Here is a 21803-nt window from a genome sequence, read left to right as displayed (position 1 = left end):
TCAGGCTTCACTAGTCCAATGCAATGTTTATTGGTAGAACCTCTGAAGCTAAAGTTTCTCTGCTGCGTCTCTCTCTTCCTTCCCCGTTCTGACTGCCGGTTCAACACGCTTGTCCGTCCCTGATAGATGTCCCCCCCTGCAGGATATGAATACTTAATCACAGAAATGTATAATCTCTGTATAGAACATGCCTGGGGCGGAGGAGCAAATATCAACCCAGTCTCCCGCCAGTGCTGAAATTAAGCTCGACGCCATGGCTATCGAGCTGCACTGGTCCAGGTGCACCTCTCCCCTCCTCTCTCTCCCTCATTCTGTTTCTCTTTCTCTCTTTCTTTATCACTCTCTCCATCTTCCTGTGTTGCTAAAGCCTGTCTGATTTTTAGATTAGCTCACTGCACACAACCCCTCTCTGTATAGGTCATAGGATGAGGCAGGGACTTTAGATTGTAAAGGGGAAAACCAGCCACATTGCTGACACCCCCCCCCCCCCCCCCCCCCCCCCCCCCTCGCTTCCAGATAAGCTGAATACCTTTGCTTTGAGGAGAGTAACACAAAGCCGCCGGCAGAGTACGAGAACACACGGCGGGGGCTCTGCTCTCAATCTCCGCGGCCGACGTAAGACTTTCAAGCGTGTTAACCCTCGCACGGCTGCCAGCATGGACGGCATCCAAAACCCCGTCCTCAGAGAACAGACCAGCTGGCTGGGGTGTTTATGGACATTGTCTCTATCGAGTCTGTCGTCCCCACTTTTTTCAAGCTGTCCACCATTTGTTCCGGTACCCAAGCAAGCGAAGGTAACTGAACTCACTGGACTATCACCCAGTCAGTTCTGTCATCATGAAGCACTTTGAGAGACTAATCAAGGACCATATCACCTCCACCTTACCTGATACCCTCAACCCACTATAATTTGCATACCACCCCCACAGATCCACAAGTGATGCAATAACCACTGCACTGCACACAGCCCTATCCCACATGGACAAGAGGAATACCTATGTGAGAATGCTGTTCATCGTCGACAGCTTAGCTTTCAGCACCATAGTGCCTCCCAAGCTCATCACTTTGCTTAGGGCCATGGGACTGAACCCCTCCTTCTGCAACTGGATTCTGGACTTCCTGACAGGTCGCCACAGGTGGTGAGGGTAGACAACAACACCTCTGCCATGCCGATCTTCAACACGGTGGGCCCCCCCAGGGTTGTGTGCTCAGCACCCTCATCCATGTCCTCCCTGTTCAGCCATGACTGCGTGGCTATGCACCACTCCAACTCTCAAGTTTTCTGATGACACAACAGTGGTAGGTAGGCCTGATCAACAACAACGACGAGATCGCCTACAGGGATGATGTTAGTGCCTTGGCGGAGTGGTTCCAGGGAAATAACCTCTCCCTCAACGTTAACAAAACAAAGGAGCTGATGGTGGACTCCAAGAGACAGCAGGGAGAGCAGGCTCCCATCTACATCGACGGGCTGCAGTGAAGCAGTTGAAAAGTCCCTTGGTGTGCACTGTACCGACACCGTGGTGAAGAAGCGCAACAGCACCTCTTCAACCTCAGTAGGCTGAGTCAATTCTGCATGGCCTCTAAGACACTCATGAACTTGTACAGATGCACCATTGAGAGCATTCTGTCAGGCTGCGTACATCAACTGCACCGCCCGCATTCGCATGGCCCTCCAGAGGGTGGTGCGGTCAGCCCAACGCATCATTGCGGGCACACTGCCTGCCCTCCAGGATATCTACAGCACCTGGTGTCGTAGGAACGCCAAGAAAATCATCAAGGACCTCAGCCACTCGAACCACAGCCTGTCCTCTAGGGCTGGGAGTTGTCAGGGACCGTACAATACGACGTTATCATGATACTTAGGCGCTGATACAATATGTATTGTGATTCTCACAGTTATATGTTTTGCGATTCGAATCTGTGATTTTATTGCGATTCGAGTTTTGATCGTCATGGAAGTAAAAGTGCTGAAAACCAATTTTTTATTTTTTATTTTTATTTTTTTATTTCACCTTTATTTAACCAGGTAGGCTAGTTGAGAACAAGTTCTCATTTGCAACTGCGACCTGGCCAAGATAAGGCATAGCAGTGTGAACAGACAACACAGAGTTACACATGGAGTAAACAATTAACAAGTCAATAACACAGTAGAAAAAAGGGGAGTCTATATATACATTGTGTGCAAAAGGCATGAGAAGGTAGGCAAATGATTACACGTATGCAGATTAACACTGGAGTGATAAATGATCAGATGGTTATGTACAGGTAGAGATATTGGTGTGCAAAAGAGCAGAAAAATAAAAATAAATAAATAAAAACAGTATGGGGATGAGGTAGGTGAAAATGGGTGGGCTATTTACCAATAGACTATGTACAGCTGCAGCGGTTAGCTGCTCAGATAGCAGATGTTTGAAGTTGGTGAGGGAGATAAAAGTCTCCAACTTCAGCGATTTTTGCAATTCGTTCCAGTCACAGGCAGCAGAGAACTGGAACGAAAGGCGGCCAAATGAGGTGTTGGCTTTAGGGATGATCAGTGAGATACACCTGCTGGAGCGCGTGCTACGGATGGGTGTTGCCATCGTAACCAGTGAACTGAGATAAGGCGGAGCTTTACCTAGCATGGACTTGTAGATGACCTGGAGCCAGTGGGTCTGGCGACGAATATGTAGCGAGGGCCAGCCGACTAGAGCATACAAGTCGCAGTGGTGGGTGGTATAAGGTGCTTTAGTGACAAAACGGATGGCACTGTGATAAACTGCATCCAGTTTGCTGAGTAGAGTGTTGGAAGCAATTTTGTAGATGACGTCGCCGAAGTCGAGGATCGGTAGGATAGTCAGTTTTACTAGGGTAAGTTTGGCGGCGTGAGTGAAGGAGGCTTTGTTGCGGAATAGAAAGCCGACTCTTGATTTGATTTTCGATTGGAGATGTTTGATATGGGTCTGGAAGGAGAGTTTAGAGTCTAGCCAGACACCTAGGTACTTATAGATGTCCACATATTCAAGGTCGGAACCATCCAGGGTGGTGATGCTGGTCAGGCGTGCGGGTGCAGGCAGCGAACGGTTGAAAAGCATGCATTTGGTTTTACTAGCGTTTAAGAGCAGTTGGAGGCCACGGAAGGAGTGCTGTATGGCATTGAAGCTCGTTTGGAGGTTAGATAGCACAGTGTCCAAGGACGGGCCGGAAGTATATAGAATGGTGTCGTCTGCGTAGAGGTGGATCAGGGAATCGCCCGCAGCATGAGAAACATCATTGATATATACAGAGAAAAGAGTCGGCCCGAGAATTGAACCCTGTGGCACCCCCATAGAGACTGCCAGAGGACCGGACAGCATGCCCTCCGATTTGACACACTGAACTCTGTCTGCAAAGTAATTGGTGAACCAGGCAAGGCAGTCATCCGAGAAACCGAGGCTACTGAGTCTGCCGATAAGAATACGGTGATTGACAGAGTCGAAAGCCTTGGCAAGGTCTATGAAGACGGCTGCACAGTACTGTCTTTTATCGATGGCGGTTATGATATCGTTTAGTACCTTGAGCGTGGCTGAGGTACACCCGTGACCGGCTCGGAAACCAGATTGCACAGCGGAGAAGGTACGGTGGGATTCAAGATGGTCAGTGACCTGTTTGTTGACTTGGCTTTCGAAGACCTTAGATAGGCAGGGCAGGATGGATATAGGTCTGTAACAGTTTGGGTCCAGGGTGTCGCCCCCTTTGAAGAGGGGGATGACTGCGGCAGCTTTCCAATCCTTGGGGATCTCAGACGATATGAAAGAGAGGTTGAACAGGCTGGTAATAGGGGTTGCGACAATGGCGGCGGATAGTTTCAGGAATAGAGGGTCCAGATTGTCCAGCCCAGCTGATTTGTACGGGTCCAGGTTTTGCAGCTCTTTCAGGACATCTGCTATCTGGATTTGGGTAAAGGAGAACCTGGAGAGGCTTGGGCGAGTAGCTGCGGGGGGGGGGGGGAGCTGTTGTCCGAGGTTGGAGTAGCCAGGCGGAAGGCATGGCCAGCCGTTGAGAAATGCTTGTTGAAGTTTTCGATAATCATGGATTTATCGGTGGTGACCATGTTACCTAGTCTCAGTGCAGTGGGCAGCTGGGAGGAGGTGCTCTTGTTCTCCATGGACTTCACAGTGTCCCAGAATTGACTCCCTATTTAGAAAGAAGCTGGAGAACAAGCTTAAAATGAATAATATTGGAGTTTTGGTGCAGGTACAGCCAACTAGCTCAAATTATATTGCGATATTGTCAAAACAAAACGATGTATCATAAAAAATGATATCCCAATATATGTAACTGGAATGATTTATCACTACAGTTCACCCTGTCATAATCTAGCAGACAGAGACACTATAGTTTTGTTAAAGTCGGGACTGAGAGACTGAAAAACAGCTTCCATACTGTCAATAGCCGGCAACCGTCCAGTATTCTGCACGACAATTAAAGACACTGTTTAAAAAAATGTGTATATATATATATACAGTGCCTTGCGAAAGTATTCGGCCCCCTTGAACTTTGCGACCTTTTGCCACATTTCAGGCTTCAAACATTAAAGATATAAAACTGTATTTTTTTGTGAAGAATCAACAACAAGTGGGACACCATCATGAAGTGGAACGATATTTCAAACTTTTTTAACAAATCAAAAACTGAAAAATTGGGCGTGCAAAATTATTCAGCCCCCTTAAGTTAATACTTTGTAGCGCCACCTTTTGCTGCGATTACAGCTGTAAGTCGCTTGGGGTATGTCTCTATCAGTTTTGCACATCGAGAGACTGACATTTTTTCCCATTCCTCCTTGCAAAACAGCTCGAGCTCAGTGAGGTTGGATGGAGAGCATTTGTGAACAGCAGTTTTCAGTTCTTTCCACAGATTCTCGATTGGATTCAGGTCTGGACTTTGACTTGGCCATTCTAACACCTGGATATGTTTATTTTTGAACCATTCCATCGTAGATTTTGCTTTATGTTTTGGATCATTGTCTTGTTGGAAGACAAATCTCCGTCCCAGTCTCAGGTCTTTTGCAGACTCCATCAGGTTTTCTTCCAGAATGGTCCTGTATTTGGCTCCATCCATCTTCCCATCAATTTTAACCATCTTCCCTGTCCCTGCTGAAGAAAAGCAGGCCCAAACCATGATGCTGCCACCACCATGTTTGACAGTGGGGATGGTGTGTTCAGCTGTGTTGCTTTTACGCCAAACATAACGTTTTGCATTGTTGCCAAAAAGTTCAATTTTGGTTTCATCTGACCAGAGCACCTTCTTCCACATGTTTGGTGTGTCTCCCAGGTGGCTTTTGGCAAACTTTAAACAACACTTTTTATGGATATCTTTAAGAAATGGCTTTCTTCTTGCCACTCTTCCATAAAGGCCAGATTTGTGCAATATACGACTGATTGTTGTCCTATGGACAGAGTCTCCCACCTCAGCTGTAGATCTCTGCAGTTCATCCAGAGTGATCATGGGCCTCTTGGCTGCATCTCTGATCAGTCTTCTCCTTGTATGAGCTGAAAGTTTAGAGGGACGGCCAGGTCTTGGTAGATTTGCAGTGATCTGATACTCCTTCCATTTCAATATTATCGCTTGCACAGTGCTCCTTGGGATGTTTAAAGCTTGGGAAATCTTTTTGTATCCAAATCCGGCTTTAAACTTCTTCACAACAGTATTTCGGACCTGCCTGGTGTGTTCCTTGTTCTTCATGATGCTCTCTGCGCTTTTAACGGACCTCTGAGACTATCACAGTGCAGGTGCATTTATACGGAGACTTGATTACACACAGGTGGATTGTATTTATCATCATTAGTCATTTAGGTCAACATTGGATCATTCAGAGATCCTCACTGAACTTCTGGAGAGAGTTTGCTGCACTGAAAGTAAAGGGGCTGAATAATTTTGCACGCCCAATTTTTCAGTTTTTGATTTGTTAAAGTTTGAAATATCCATTAAATGTCATTCCACTTCATGATTGTGTCCCACTTGTTGTTGATTCTTCACAAAAAAATACAGTTTTATATCTTTGTTTGAAGCCTGAAATGTGGCAAAAGGTCGCAAAGTTCAAGGGGGCTGAATACTTTCGCAAGGCACTGTATATAAATTTTAGTCATTTAGCAGACACTCTTATCCAGAGCGACTTACAGACCAATTAGTGCCGTGCTCAAGGGCACATCTACAGATTTTTTTCCACGTAGTCGACTCGGGGATTCAAACCAGCGACCTTTCAGTTACTGGCCCAACACTCTTAACCGCTAGGCTACCTGCTGCTCACACATTTATGTATCAGTGTTGTGGACACTAGTCTCCATCTATAGAAAATAATCATAAGTTAATGAGCTCCGGTCTAGCTGCCTTTTTTCATATTATCCTCAACCCGGAACTGTCACTTTTTCCCCCCAGGAGTTTTAGTTTTGATCCTTATCCCACTGGTGCAGCTGTTCATTCTCATTCCTAAAGCTGAAAGATATGAGCTACAGTTGGAAAATAATATATATATTTTTGAGCCTGTTGGTAAATGTCTCCCAGTGGGTCCTAGGCTGGTGAGGCCCATACTACTGTCCTGTGCATATACAGTATTTGCATGCTAATATGATTACTGGGAGGTAATGGAGAGGGCATGGCCTTGCCTCGTTACACTCATCTCTTGGTTGTCAGGCAGAATTGTTTTTAAATGTCATCTGTTGAACCCCCCCCCCACCTCCCCATCGCCCAAACGACCCATAATTTGCTAAAGAGAGAGCGCGTTCGGCCAGCAATTTGCATGATAATGAGTCACATGGATGAAAGCTGAGAAACACACATTACTCCATTGCTTGAATGCATTTGTATAATACACTTACCGTCCCATGGCTTTGTGTGAGCTGTCTATAAACGCTACCCTCCAGTAGTAATTGCCCTGTGTGGTGTGCTGCATGACCTCTTCCTGACCCTTTGGGTGTGGGGTTTGACCTATCAGGCCTCTGGGAATCATCTTTTTACAACAGAGCAATGCTATAAGCAGTGGCTCAATCTCTGATGTGTGGGCTAACACACCACACTGCCAATTAGAGCTCTCCTAACTGATGCTAGTCTGGTGTTTCTTGGTATTTGACCTGCGTTTTCACAGTTCACACATCCCTTCTTCCTCGCAAATCCCATATATTTTGTAGGCACTGTCAGTCTGACTTTCTGCTTCTCCCAGTCGGTCCCAGAGTAGTTGATGTCCAGTCCATGTCTGTATCGCCATTACTAATGTACAGTACCGTCAAAGTATTCGGACACCTTGACTTTCTCCACATTTTGTTACGTTGCAGACGTATTCTAACATTTTTTCTCCCCCATATCAATCTACACACAATACCCCATAATGACAGGTTTTTAGAAATGTTTGAACATTTATTAAAAAAAAACGTTAAACTGGAAATATTACATTTACATAGGTATTCAGACGCTTTATTCAGTACTTTGTTGAAGTATCTTTGGCAGTGATTACAGCCTCGAGTCTTCTTGGGTATGGCGCTACAAGCTTGGCACACCTGTATTTGGGGAGTTTCTCCCATTCTTCTCTGCAGATCCTCCCAAGCTCTGTCAGGTTGGATGGGGAGTGTCACTGCACAGCTATTTTCAGCTCTCTCCAGAGATGTTTGATCGGGTTCAAGTCCGGGCATTGGCAGGGCCACTCATGGACATTCAGTGAATTGTCCCGAAGCCACCCCTGCATTGTCTTGGCTGTGTGCTTAGGGTTGTTGTCCTGTTGGAAGGTGAACCTTCGCCCTAGTCTGAGGTTTTGAGCGCTCCCCCCGACCAAGGCCCTACTCCCTTGATTGCTCAGTTTGGCCGGGCGTCCAGCTCTACGAAGAGTTTTGGTGGTTCCAACCTTCTTCCATTTAAGAATGATGGAGGCCACTGTGTTCTTGGGGACCCTCAATGCTGCAGAAATGTTTTGGTACCCTTCCCCAGATCTGTGCCTCGATACAATCCTGTCTTGGAGCTCTCTGGACAATTCCTTAGACCTCATGGCTTGGTTTTTGCTCTGACATGCACTGTCAACTGTGGGTCCTTTTATATAGACAAGTGTGCCTTACCAAATCATGTCCAATCAATTGAATTTACCACAGGTGGACTCCAAGTTGTAGAAACATCAAGGATAATAAATGGAAACAGGATGCACCTGAGCTCAATTTTGAGTCTTATAGAAAAAGGTCTGAATACTTATGTAAAAAAAAATTATAATTATAGGTTAATTATTATAATTAACCTTAATGAACCTTTTCAATAATATACTTAGAGTTGACTCCACTGTGTGCCCAGAGTAGGATGCATTTTCCCACAGATGTTGATCCTAGACGTCTCAAAGCGGAATGCTGACATCAAAGATTCAATACCAGTAGGTTACACTCACCTCCTCCAACCCCCCCCCCCCCCCAATATCCCTGGTCACATCAGAGAGCTGTGTGCTCAGTGCTCAATATCAAAGAGTCAGGAACCTTTGTGTTTCTCGGCTGGGCACTCCAGAGAGGTACTGGTTCTGATGCCATGTTGTTCTGTGCTCCACTTCAAATGATGCCAGGGATAAGTGTGTATACAGGAAGAGCTCGGGAATAAAAGAGAGAACATGAAGGCCTACGTATCGACTACCAAGAAATAGTGAGAATAGTTAGGTATAAGGGTCTGATAAGTCAGAAAGAGTGAGAATAGTAAGGTATAGTCAGAGTGAGAATAGTAAGGTATAGTCAGAGTGATAATAGTAAGGTATAGTCAGAAAGAGTGATAATAGTAAGGTATAGTCAGAAAGAGTGATAATAGTAAGGTATAGTCAGAAAGAGTGATAATAGTAAGGTATAGTCAGAGTGATAATAGTAAGGTATAGTCAGAGTGATAATAGTAAGGTATAGTCAGAGTGATAATAGTAAGGTATAGTCAGAAAGAGTGATAATAGTAAGGTATAGTCAGAAAGAGTGATAATAGTAAGGTATAGTCAGAGTGATAATAGTAAGGTATAGTCAGAGTGATAATAGTAAGGTATAGTCAGAAAGTGATAATAGTAAGGTATAGTCAGAGTGAGAATAGTAAGGTATAGTCAGAGTGAGAATAGTAAGGTATAGTCAGAGTGATAATAGTAAGGTATAGTCAGAAAGAGTGATAATAGTAAGGTATAGTCAGAGTGATAATAGTAAGGTATAGTCAGAGTGATAATAGTAAGGTATAGTCAGAGTGATAATAGTAAGGTATAGTCAGAGTGATAATAGTAAGGTATAGTCAGAAAGAGTGATAATAGTAAGGTATAGTCAGAGTGATAATAGTAAGGTATAGTCAGAAAGAGTGATAATAGTAAGGTATAGTCAGAGTGATAATAGTAAGGTATAGTCAGAGTGATAATAGTAAGGTATAGTCAGAGTGATAATAGTAAGGTATAGTCAGAGTGATAATAGTAAGGTATAGTCAGAGTGATAATAGTAAGGTATAGTCAGAGTGAGAATAGTAAGGTATAGTCAGAAAGAGTGATAATAGTAAGGTATAGTCAGAAAGAGTGATAATAGTAAAGTATAAGGGTCTGATAAGTCAGAGAGTGAGAATAGTAAGGTATAGTCAGAGTGAGAATAGTAAGGTATAGTCAGAGTGATAATAGTAAGGTATAGTCAGAAAGAGTGATAATAGTAAGGTATAGTCAGAGTGATAATAGTAAGGTATAGTCAGAGTGATAATAGTAAGGTATAGTCAGAGTGATAATAGTAAGGTATAGTCAGAAAGAGTGATAATAGTAAGGTATAGTCAGAGTGATAATAGTAAGGTATAGTCAGAAAGAGTGATAATAGTAAGGTATAGTCAGAGTGATAATAGTAAGGTATAGTCAGAGTGATAATAGTAAGGTATAGTCAGAGTGATAATAGTAAGGTATAGTCAGAGTGATAATAGTAAGGTATAGTCAGAGTGATAATAGTAAGGTATAGTCAGAGTGAGAATAGTAAGGTATAGTCAGAAAGAGTGATAATAGTAAGGTATAGTCAGAAAGAGTGATAATAGTAAAGTATAAGGGTCTGATAAGTCAGAGAGTGAGAATAGTAAGGTATAGTCAGAGTGAGAATAGTAAGGTATAGTCAGAGTGAGAATAGTAAGGTATAGTCAGAAAGAGTGAGAATAGTAAGGTATAGTCAGAAAGAGTGAGAATAGTAAGGTATAGTCAGAAAGAGTGATAATAGTAAGGTATAGTCAGAGTGAGAATAGTAAGGTATAGTCAGAAAGAGTGATAATAGTAAGGTATAGTCAGAGTGATAATAGTAAGGTATAGTCAGAAAGAGTGATAATAGTAAGGTATAGTTAGAAAGAGTGATAATAGTAAGGTATAGTTAGAAAGAGTGATAATAGTAAGGTATAGTCAGAGTGATAATAGTAAGGTATAGTCAGAGTGATAATAGTAAGGTATAGTCAGAAAGAGTGATAATAGTAAGGTATAGTCAGAAAGAGTGATAATAGTAAGGTATAGTCAGAGTGAGAATAGTAAGGTATAGTCAGAGTGAGAATAGTAAGGTATAGTCAGAGTGAGAATAGTAAGGTATAGTCAGAGTGATAATAGTAAGGTATAGTCAGAGTGATAATAGTAAGGTATAGTCAGAGTGATAATAGTAAGGTATAGTCAGAGTGAGAATAGTAAGGTATAGTCAGAAAGAGTGATAATAGTAAAGTATAAGGGTCTGATAAGTCAGAAAGAGTGAGAATAGTAAGGTATAGTCAGAGTGAGAATAGTAAGGTATAGTCAAAGAGTGATAATAGTAAGGTATAGTCAGAAAGAGTGATAATAGTAAGGTATAGTCAGAAAGAGTGATAATAGTAAGGTATAGTCAGAGTGATAATAGTAAGGTATAGTCAGAGTGATAATAGTAAGGTATAGTCAGAAAGAGTGATAATAGTAAGGTATAGTCAGAAAGAGTGATAATAGTAAGGTATAGTCAGAAAGAGTGAGAATAGTAAGGTATAGTCAAAGTGATAATAGTAAGGTATAGTCAGAGTGATAATAGTAAGGTATAGTCAGAGTGATAATAGTAAGGTATAGTCAGAAAGAGTGATAATAGTAAGGTATAGTCAGAAAGAGTGATAATAGTAAGGTATAGTCAGAAAGAGTGATAATAGTAAAGTATAGTCAGAAAGAGTGATAATCGTAAGGTATAGTCAGAAAGAGTGAGAATAGTAAGGTATAGTCAGAAAGAGTGAGAATAGTAAGGTATAGTCAGAAAGAGTGATAATAGTAAGGTATAGTCAGAGTGATAATAGTAAGGTATAGTCAGAGTGAGAATAGTAAGGTATAGTCAGAAAGAGTGATAATAGTAAGGTATAGTCAGAGTGATAATAGTAAGGTATAGTCAGAAAGAGTGATAATAGTAAGGTATAGTCAGAGTGATAATAGTAAGGTATAGTCAGAAAGAGTGATAATAGTAAGGTATAGTCAGAAAGAGTGATAATAGTAAGGTATAGTCAGAGTGATAATAGTAAGGTATAGTCAGAGTGATAATAGTAAGGTATAGTCAGAGTGATAATAGTAAGGTATAGTCAGAAAGAGTGATAATAGTAAGGTATAGTCAGAAAGAGTGATAATAGTAAGGTATAGTCAGAGTGAGAATAGTAAGGTATAGTCAGAAAGAGTGAGAATAGTAAGGTATAGTCAGAGTGATAATAGTAAGGTATAGTCAGAGTGATAATAGTAAGGTATAGTCAGAAAAAGTGATAATATTAAGGTATAGTCAGAAAGAGTGATAATAGTAAGGTATAGTCAGAAAGAGTGATAATAGTAAGGTATAGTCAGAGTGATAATAGTAAGGTATAGTCAGAGTGATAATAGTAAGGTATAGTCAGAAAGAGTGATAATAGTAAGGTATAGTCAGAGTGATAATAGTAAGGTATAGTCAGAGTGATAATAGTAAGGTATAGTCAGAGTGATAATAGTAAGGTATAGTCAGAGTGAGAATAGTAAGGTATAGTCAGAGTGAGAATAGTAAGGTATAGTCAGAGTGAGAATAGTAAGGTATAGTCAGAAAGAGTGATAATAGTAAGGTATAGTCAGAGTGATAATAGTAAGGTATAGTCAGAGTGATAATAGTAAGGTATAGTCAGAGTGATAATAGTAAGGTATAGTCAGAGTGATAATAGTAAGGTATAGTCAGAAAGAGTGATAATAGTAAGGTATAGTCAGAGTGAGAATAGTAAGGTATAGTCAGAGTGATAATAGTAAGGTATAGTCAGAGTGATAATAGTAAGGTATAGTCAGAAAGAGTGATAATAGTAAGGTATAGTCAGAAAGAGTGATAATAGTAAGGTATAGTCAGAGTGATAATAGTAAGGTATAGTCAGAGTGATAATAGTAAGGTATAGTCAGAAAGAGTGATAATAGTAAGGTATAGTCAGAGTGATAATAGTAAGGTATAGTCAGAAAAAGTGATAATATTAAGGTATAGTCAGAAAAAGTGATAATAGTAAGGTATAGTCAGAGTGATAATAGTAAGGTATAGTCAGAGTGAGAATAGCAAGGTATAGTCAGAAAGAGTGATAATAGTAAGGTATAGTCAGAAAGAGTGAGAATAGTAAAGTATAAGGGTCTGATAAGTCAGAGTGAGAATAGTAAAGTATAAGCGTCTGATAAGTCAGAAAGAGTGAGAATAGTAAGGTATAGTCAGAGTGAGAATAGTAAGGTATAGTCAGAGTGATAATAGTAAGGTATAGTCAGAGTGATAATAGTAAGGTATAGTCAGAAAGAGTGATAATAGTAAGGTATAGTCAGAAAGAGTGATAATAGTAAGGTATAGTCAGAAAGAGTGAGAATAGTAAGGTATAGTCAGAGTGAGAATAGTAAGGTATAGTCAGAAAGAGTGATAATAGTAAAGTATAGTCAGAAAGAGTGATAATAGTAAGGTATAGTCAGAAAGAGTGAGAATAGTAAGGTATAGTCAGAAAGAGTGAGAATAGTAAGGTATAGTCAGAAAGAGTGATAATAGTAAGGTATAGTCAGAGTGAGAATAGTAAGGTATAGTCAGAAAGAGTGATAATAGTAAGGTATAGTCAGAAAGAGTGAGAATAGTAAGGTATAAGAGTCTGATAGGTCAGATAATTGACAAGGAGAAAGATGAGAGATATGTACTGATGATCAGACTGACATTTTGTATTTGAGACTGTGTGACATTTTGTATTTGAGACTGTGTGACATTTTGTATTTGAGACTGTGACATTTGTATTTGAGACTGTGTGACATTTTGTATTTGAGACTGTGTGACATTTTGTATTTGAGACTGTGTGACATTCTGTATTTGAGACTGTGTGACATTTGGAACGCTAAGAGCTAACCATGGATATATGTTGACAGATCAGGGACAGGTAGCAAATCCGTGTAGCTTCCTTCAATACTCCAATGATGGATTGGTTGAATCCAGGTTAGAATTGCATACCGATCTAAACGCATGCACAAAGGCACGCACGCACACTGCGCTTCCCAACAGCAGGGTCAGGGGCTGTGATGAATACATCTCACTCCAGAGCAATTCAATATCTGCTGGATGAGGGAGGATGCCTTAACGAATGGATAGATGGTGCCTTTATGGATAATTAAAACACCATCTGGCCCAAGGGACACATCTTTATTTTCACTCCCAGTTGACAGCAACACAGCTGCTAAATTTGACTAAGTTGTGTTCTCACTAGCGGGATGTTTATAAGGAGTGTACTCACTAGCGTCTCGTTTATCAAGCAAATGTTTATCATAATACATACTCTCTAGCGTAATTTTGTCAGGCACACTCTGAGGAATGTTGCTGGCTGGCTAGTGAGAATGGAATATAAAGAAGCAACCTCTGACAACAGTTGTTGACATAAAGAAGAATTCACTTTGGTCCACTTCATAGGGATTAGAGCTTAAGTTGAGGATTCAAGGACAAGCAATCCATCACCAAGAATTCTCTATCTTCTCTCGTCTCTCTTTCTCTCCCTCTCCATTTCTTTCTTTCTCTCTCTCTCTCTCTCTCTCTCTCTCTCTCTCTCTCTCTCCATTTTTCATCTCTCTGCCATAACAACATCTCCTCCCCAGAGAGTTTCTCCGCTCCCTGTGTAAATGTTACAGTGGATATTGGACATTGGATGTGATGGACCACAGATGAGCTGTATCAAACATGATGCATTGTGTGCGGTCTCCCAGACTGTAAATTCCCAAATCAGCCCTCTCTGTCGTTGGGATTGATCCGTTGTGTCACCTCCAATTATTTTTACTACACACACACACACACGTGTGAGGTCTTGTTGTTGTGACATTGATTGCCATTGGCTTGCTGAAGAAAGGCTCATACCTGAAACGTTTGTGCGGCAAAATAAATGTCAATTGAAGTTTATTTACCGGAGTGCTGTCCTATTTCTGTTCTGTAGGTTGTGTACCAGGATTTACGTTTATATAAGGTGGAGTCGAGCACGTTGTTTATCTCTTCATTTCTTATCATTTTGGGGAAGCCAGAGTTGTGAAAGTAAACAGAAATGTAACGGGTGAAAATGGATTGCCGGTGTATGATAACAGAGGACAGTGCGAACACACTGTAATGCATACGGTTGTCCACTCACTACTGCGACGCCTGCTGAAGGTGTCCAAGGCACAAATGTAATTACTGGATACAGACTGGACACTTCCATTTTTCCTACTGAAACACAGCAAAAAAGCATGCACAACCTAAACGCGCACACACACATACTGACACACACACAGGGTTCGTGTTGAACCTGGACGGGTTTAGTTCTCCTGTGAGAGAGGTACTTAGTCCATCCCCCCACTACTCATCACACTCTACCTGACCTCAATATGAAACGACTATCTGGGGAGACATCACAGTAACAGAAACACTCCTCACAGTCCCTCAGTGTGTTATTAGACCAGTAAACAGAAAGAATGCTGCAATCACCATTGTTTCAGTCAATGTTTGTATTGTTTAACCAGGCTAAGAGCCAGCCAGCCAGCCAGAGGTAATGTCATTGATGTCATTGGAGAAGGACTAGGGATGCGTCCCAAATGGGACCCTATTCCCTATATGGTCCACTACCAGGGCCCATAGGGGTCAAACGTGGTGCGCTGTACAGGGAATAGGGTGGCATTTGAGACACAAGCCAGGGTGTAGTACTGGTGTAATCTGACTGCTCCCGTGCTGCAGCTGCAGACACTCAAGAGTGCATTTGAGCACTCCAATCAGAGCCAGGTCCTTGTTTGCGGTGTTTAACGGTTACTGTAAGCCCTTCCTGTTGATGAGATTGTCAGGTCTGCTGCTGAAGGGGACCACTGGGGTTAATTGCGCCCTCTGGGGAGGCACATCTCCAATCCTCCAAAGGCACACACACACACACACACTCATGCATGTGTGCATTAACGCACCGACACACACACACAATAATTATATTTAAGCATAGTTATGTATAACTTGATGTCAAATCCCTCATCCCTCCGCTTTGGCCATTTTTTTTTAAGGCTGCTCTGCAATAAGTGGTCTCGCTCAATCCCCAAATGGACCTGATTTTGTTTTCGAGGGGGTTTTGCAGTCTCGCAACATTTCACATTCAAGCCAAGACTACCAAGCTGATTAATTTCTGCTCCTCTAGCCCAATGCTTCCCTTTTATTTTTGCCACCTCATCTACCCTGGCAGAAATGATCATTCTCCAAAAACAAGAGCAGCCCCAAACATCATTCAAAAATGAATGGAATTGTAAAACCGTACAGGCTAAGCGCCGAATACCAGTAGGGTTTTACAGGCAAAAAACTACAACCACAGATTGATTTGTTCCAGTGTAGTAGGATCCCACAGTTGTATGGATGTTTTGATGATTATTGATAGGTACATTGCCGTCGAGTTTAACAGCTCATCTTAATATAATATTACTTTTTAATGGGAACGTTACAACCTCCTTTAAAGGGATACTAGGGGATTTTAGCAATGAGTCCCCAGAATCAGGTGAATTTGTGGATACCAGTTGTATGTCTCTGTGTCCGGTATGAAGGAAGCTAGAGGTAGTTTCCCGAGCCAATGCTAACTAGCGTTACCCATACACTTCAAGTCATTGCACTATCTGCAAGCATGCTAGTAGATACCTATAGACTTCGCCATTGCGCTAACATTTATACTTATGACTATGAGCCAACTCTTTCTAAGTCTGAGATAGGGGACGAAGCCTATTTGAAGGGGAACCTATAGAGGCACCTATAGTCTAAAACCTGTCTGTTTTTCTCTACCTGCCTTTAAAGCGTCTTCAAAATGCAGGTGTGAATGGGCTTTAAATAAGTCTGAATAAGTACATACGAAATGATCAGTTATTAAAAAAAAAAAAATTGAATGTTTGTTTTTGTTCCGGACTGAATTGATCGTATTGGGTTATGTAGCGGTTTTTCGTTTGGGTTGGCGCAAATGTCCAACAGCCACATGAATTAATAACCCTCTAATAAAATGATCATAAGAAGGTTTTTATAAACCTTCATGCATGCCAAACTATTTCTCACTGACTGTGTGTGTCGACTGCAGTATTACTGTCTCCTCTTGGTCAGGTCTATATTCTCATTCTCTATAACCTAGATAAATACATTGGAATGTTTAACTCCGTGTTTTTTAGGGTGTAGGAGTGGACCCCCACACAGCCCTGGCCCTGTCCCCAGACTCCAAACTGGCCAAGGAGGAGGACCTCTTGTTCCCAGCCTCAGATGAGATGACCATCAGGATAGGTAGAGCAGGACCGCTCTCAGGCAAGCCTCCCTTCATATACCCACATCATTATCAGCAACCTCCCCCATCTACCTCTCAAACAACCTATGTCAGGGACTCAACTGAAAAACCATTTAAAACCATGAGTCTCATTTCTCTGATGGCTTGCTCTTGGATATTCCTCTCGCTCTCTCGCTCTCTCTCTCTCACTCTCTTCTTTCTCTCTTTTCTCATCTTACCAATCAATATCTGTACTGGCTTCCTGTGGCGCTTGAATCATCTCATCGGTGTTCTTTGTTTGATGTTTTTCTGCTGGTTTTATTTATTTATTTATTTCGAAACATAAACGCGTACGCCCCCCTAGGACACAAACATTACTCACAATTAGAGTCACAGAGCATAGGGCAAAATAACTCTTAGATTTAATAGCCAATTTTCTCTAACATTCTCTATGTTAATAGGCATCGTGAATTGGTTTAGATGGATATTGAGAACGGGTTTATCAATACTGTGACAATATACTAACAGAAAATAGGATATGGTTGGTGTGCCAATCATTGACAGCTTTGGTTTTATTCAGCGTTCGGGGACGTTAATGGCTTGCATAATAGTGAAGCCTGCAGTGATTATTAACTTGATCCCTGCGCATGGTGTTCAGTTTGGTTAATTCACTGAGCCAAACAAGTGGAAAGATTTAATTTAGACTATAGGAATATACAGTGGGTGAATCATTTACTGTGACCCCCTCCTCCCTCATGTACTGTCACAGGGATCCACTCCAGCCATGCGTCCACTGATGATGATGATGCGTGTCTTGCGTGTCTTGCAGTTGTTCGGCCAGAGCCTGGTTGAAGTCACTCTGGGAGGCCATGTTTTTAAGTTGGGATGACAGACACGTTAAGAAAGGGGAAGGATATGGGACATGCACTGTATTTAGAGGGGATGTGCAGTGCGTCACAGTTATGTCAGCTGGATGTTGACCATAATGAGCATGTTGACCGACCGCAGATGGATTAAATCAGGAACACGACCATCGTTTCAAAAGGTCTCGTCAGCAGCGGTGACATGAACTGTTTTCTTGATCCTCTCTCAGTCCAACTCCTGTGGTAAATTCACATTCATTACCGTCAGGTGTAATTGCTCAAAGCATCCCTACAGTATGTAGATGATAACATAGATTTGGAGCACATATTGAAGCAGTTCCCTCTTTACTCAATGTGGATGTAGACATCCTAAGGTCCATTGTGTTTATATACAAAAGTATGTAGACACCCCTTCAAATTAGTGGATTTAGCTTTTTCAGCCACATCCGTTGCTGACAGGTGTATACAATCGAGTGTACAGCCATGCAATCTTCAAAGACACACATTTGCAGTAGAATGGCCTTACTGAAGAGCTCAGTGACTTTCAATGTGGCACCGTCATAGGATGCCACCTTTCCAACAAGTTAGAATGTCAAATTTCTGCTCTGCTAGAGTTGCGCTGGTCAACTAAGTGCTGTTATTGTGAAGTGGAAGCGTCTAGGAGCAACAACAACTCCCCGCGAAGTGGTAGGCCACACAAGCTCACAGAAAGGGACCGCCGAGTGCTGAAGTGAGCAGCGCGTAAAAATTGTATGTCCTTGTGTGTGGCCGAGCAGCCGCATACAAGCCTGAGATCACCATGCGCAATGCCAACCGTCGACTGGAGTGGTGTAAAGCTCGCCGCCATTGGACTCGGGAGCAGTAGTGACAAATCACGCTTCACCATCTGGCATTCTGCCGGACGAATTTGGGTTTGGCGGATGCCAGGAGAACGCCACCTGCCCAAATGCATAGTGACAGCGGTAAAGTTTGGTGGATCAGGACTAATGGTCTGGGGCTGTTTTTCATGGTTCAGCTCCTTAGGCTCCTTAGTTCCAGTGAAACGACATGTTAATGCTACAACATACAATGACTTTCTAGACGATTCTGTGCTTCCAACTTTGTGTTTCAGCATGACAATGCCCCAGTGCACAAAACAAGGTCCATACAGAAATAGTTTAAGGTCGGTGTACAAGAACTTGACTGGCCTGCACAGAACCCTGACCTCAACCCCATCTAACACTTTTGGGATGAATTGGAACGCTGACTGCGAGCCAGGCCTAATCCCTCAACATCAGTGCCCAACCTCACGAATGCTTTTTTGGCTGAATGGATGCAAGGCCCCAAAGCAATGTTCCCATAATCGAGTGCAGGTATTCCCAAACGGAGGTACGCGCAATGCCTCCGGGGGTACGGCATTGCGCGTACCTGCTCGAAAAAAGTAAGGCCCGCGTCCAGAGACACATACCAGCTCTATTGGTAGTACTGCTACTACCAGCAGAACGACACCTGCACCTGTCGACGACACAAGTTGTTCTGCTTCTACGAGCACATCCAATGCTAGCATCAGTAATTCTAAATTTGTTCATAATTGTTTAATAATGAATAATAATAAAAATAAATTGTTCATAATTTTGGAATGAGATGTTTAACGAGCAGGTGTCCACATCCTTTTGTATTCTACACTCCACAACCTGCTGTGATGATTTCACTGTGGGGCAGCTTGCTCTACTCTGGTGTTAGTGAATCGCCTTAGCCCGGATTACTCAGTAGTGTATGACTGTATGCTCTGTGTGTGGTGTCAGCCAGCATGATTCTATAAATATGTTATATACAGAATGCAACAGAGAGATTTAGGCTAGACAGAGTGGAGAATTTCACCAAAGCAGCACAAAAGCTCTCCTCTCTCACTCCTGTCTGTCTGTCTTGGATACATGGGCCTTATAGCCTAAACCTAATTACATATATATAACGCTCCTTAACTATCTAGTGTCTTGCTGTTTAAAAAAAAACGTATATATTCCGTTCTCCCTTTCTCCAACCGATAGGCTATGAATATGAATTTGGGTTAGGCTACGCTTTCATCTTGTTTTTGTTACAATTATGGCTTTCTCCCGATCAAACCATGATTGAATCTAACGAAGTTCCATCTCAAAGGTGTTTGAATATCCTAAAAACGTGAGGTAGCGAGTGGACTAATAATGAGTAAAACTAACTATATCAATGGCCGATAGAAAATGTTTATGACAAGTTTAATACATTTTAAGCTTATTAAGAAAAAAATGATCTGTGTGTGTCTGGAAAATCCCTCCATGTGTGGTTGAAAACCAAATAACCTATCCTCCTACGGGGGGGGGGGGGTGTGATAGGTTGCTCAGCAATATGAAGTGAAACACACACACTCGCACACACACACTGCAAACACTGTATACGCATTGTGAATGTAACTTGAGAGTAGTTTTGAGACAGAACTGATGAGTCCAGGTATCTTGTTATCTTCTGTGCTTCCTCCTCCCCATGCTACTTCTGCCCCTTCTCCCCTATTCTGTCTCTTGATTGGTCCGTCTCAGATCGTGAATTGTGATTGGGGTTTTCTCTGTTGATTATCTTCCTGGGTTCCTTCTCTTAGTGTTTAATGGTACCTACCTGTTTAACCGTGATTCCTTTCCTAGCCATCACAGAAAACCCAAAGTCCAACCAACAGCAACTTATTTATTTTTTTATCGAAAACTGTGTGGTATATGAATGTGGACGGTACGTATTGCCATTGTTGACACTAACCAATCACATGCATAATGTTTTGATTTAATTATTTAAACAAATTGTGACAAGCTAAGGGCTGCCTAACATGCTTGTAACTGACTGTCTTGTCAACCATATATCAATATCCAAGGCAGATTGGGAAAGCCAGTGAACCCTATAGCATCATGTAGCTACAATCCCAATGGTTTGAAGCCAGTCTAGCTCTGCTGGTCTCCATATTTTTATTTTTTTTTGCCTACAATATTGCTCAGTATTTGAATGTATTTTACATTCTTTATCAAGGGTGTAAGTAATTTCGGACCCCACTGTATATCCCTCATACTTTATGCATGAGACTTACTGAATAATTCACTCTGTATTTGGTGAGAATCAAAGCTACTCGCTGTGACGATCCGCGTGTTTGCTTCTTTTCTGTAATGGGGTTAAAAGAGAAGGCTACATCTTAAAGGGATGGTTCACTTTTTTTGTGGTTTTAACTTCTTTTCAAACTTGGCAGGCTGTCGTTGTTTCCTCCAAACCATTTTAAAAGTGTGTTTGCTGGTTATTTAGAAACTACAAAGAAGTGAGCTGTCCCTTTTTAAGGTTTAAGTCCCATTCCAGTACATCAAGCACAGTTACCCTTCTTCTTCTCTTTAAAAGTTGTTAACAGGACAGGCTCTCCAGACTTATTTTGGTCACACCATTTAGGGCAAGAGATAAGATAGTCACCTCAAAGTGTTGACCGAGTAGGGACTGGGGGGGGTAAACACAACACACTAATGCCAAATCTTGGTTTTTAATTATCATCTTATGTAACTGTATCGTCTTAAGAAGAAGAGCAGTACTGTCTCTGATTTCTACCTACTATCCCACTCCATTATGTATCAAGTAGATTTTTGAAGACTTTTCAGGTCGTCGGGTTGGTATTTTAGCTCACTGTGCGTGAGTTGTGGTCTATGTCTGAATGTTTGCGGGTGACTTGGCAGGTGAGATTAACTGAAACGAGAGTAGAGGAGAAAGGTTGGAGTGGGACGACTCCTCCCTCTCTGCATGTCGTTGAGGAGACAACCTACCCAGAATGCTCAGTGGCATTAAGGGACAGTCTGAATGGAGGAGATCTTTCTGGTCACAGCACCCAGGAGCAGATAGGGAGACTTATAAAACAAACACAGATCTATGAAGCAGCCAGAATGATGTTTGTTATACAATTGATTTATGTTCCTGTTGAATTAGCAAACAGTCTCAATATGATTTGCTTCTCACATGTCCTACCCATTACAAAGAGGCAAAGGCGGGCACAGGATTGTAGCCAATAATGCACCTTCTGTATCCATGCAAGACTGTTAGTTGTTCTCTCTCTCGCTCTCTCTCTCTTTCTCTATCTTTCTCTCTCTCTCTCGCTCTCTTTCTCTCTCGCTCTCTCTCTCTTTCTCTCGCTCTCTCTCTTTCTCTTTCTCTTTTTTGTCACTCTTTTTTTCCCACTCTGTAATACCTCTTCACATTCTCTCTCTTTCTTTCTTTGCGTAGATTAGGTTTTACAGG

At 42.0% G+C, this 21803-nt stretch overlaps 1 protein-coding gene across 3 annotated transcripts in view; it reads left to right on the top strand.

The window, feature by feature from the left end:
* The window catches only part of slc39a11 (solute carrier family 39, member 11), a 144030-nt gene that overhangs the window by 67585 nt on the left and 54642 nt on the right, over positions 1–21803 (top strand). For 2 of the 3 annotated variants that reach the window (XM_021564906.3, XM_036946293.2), the window contains exon 5: positions 16589–16718. In XM_021564906.3, coding sequence (XP_021420581.3) covers positions 16589–16718 — 130 coding nt within the window. The remainder of the gene's footprint in view (positions 1–16588; positions 16719–21803) is intronic. The other variant, XM_021564907.3, reaches the window with a different exon arrangement.

Source organism: Oncorhynchus mykiss, chromosome 16 (genome assembly GCF_057628025.1).
Source record: "Oncorhynchus mykiss isolate SJ-2025 chromosome 16, ASM5762802v1, whole genome shotgun sequence".
Taxonomy (NCBI): Eukaryota; Metazoa; Chordata; class Actinopteri; order Salmoniformes; family Salmonidae; genus Oncorhynchus; species Oncorhynchus mykiss.
The sequence above is the reverse complement of the archived record's forward strand: the minus strand, read 5'-3'. Positions and strand labels throughout refer to the sequence as shown.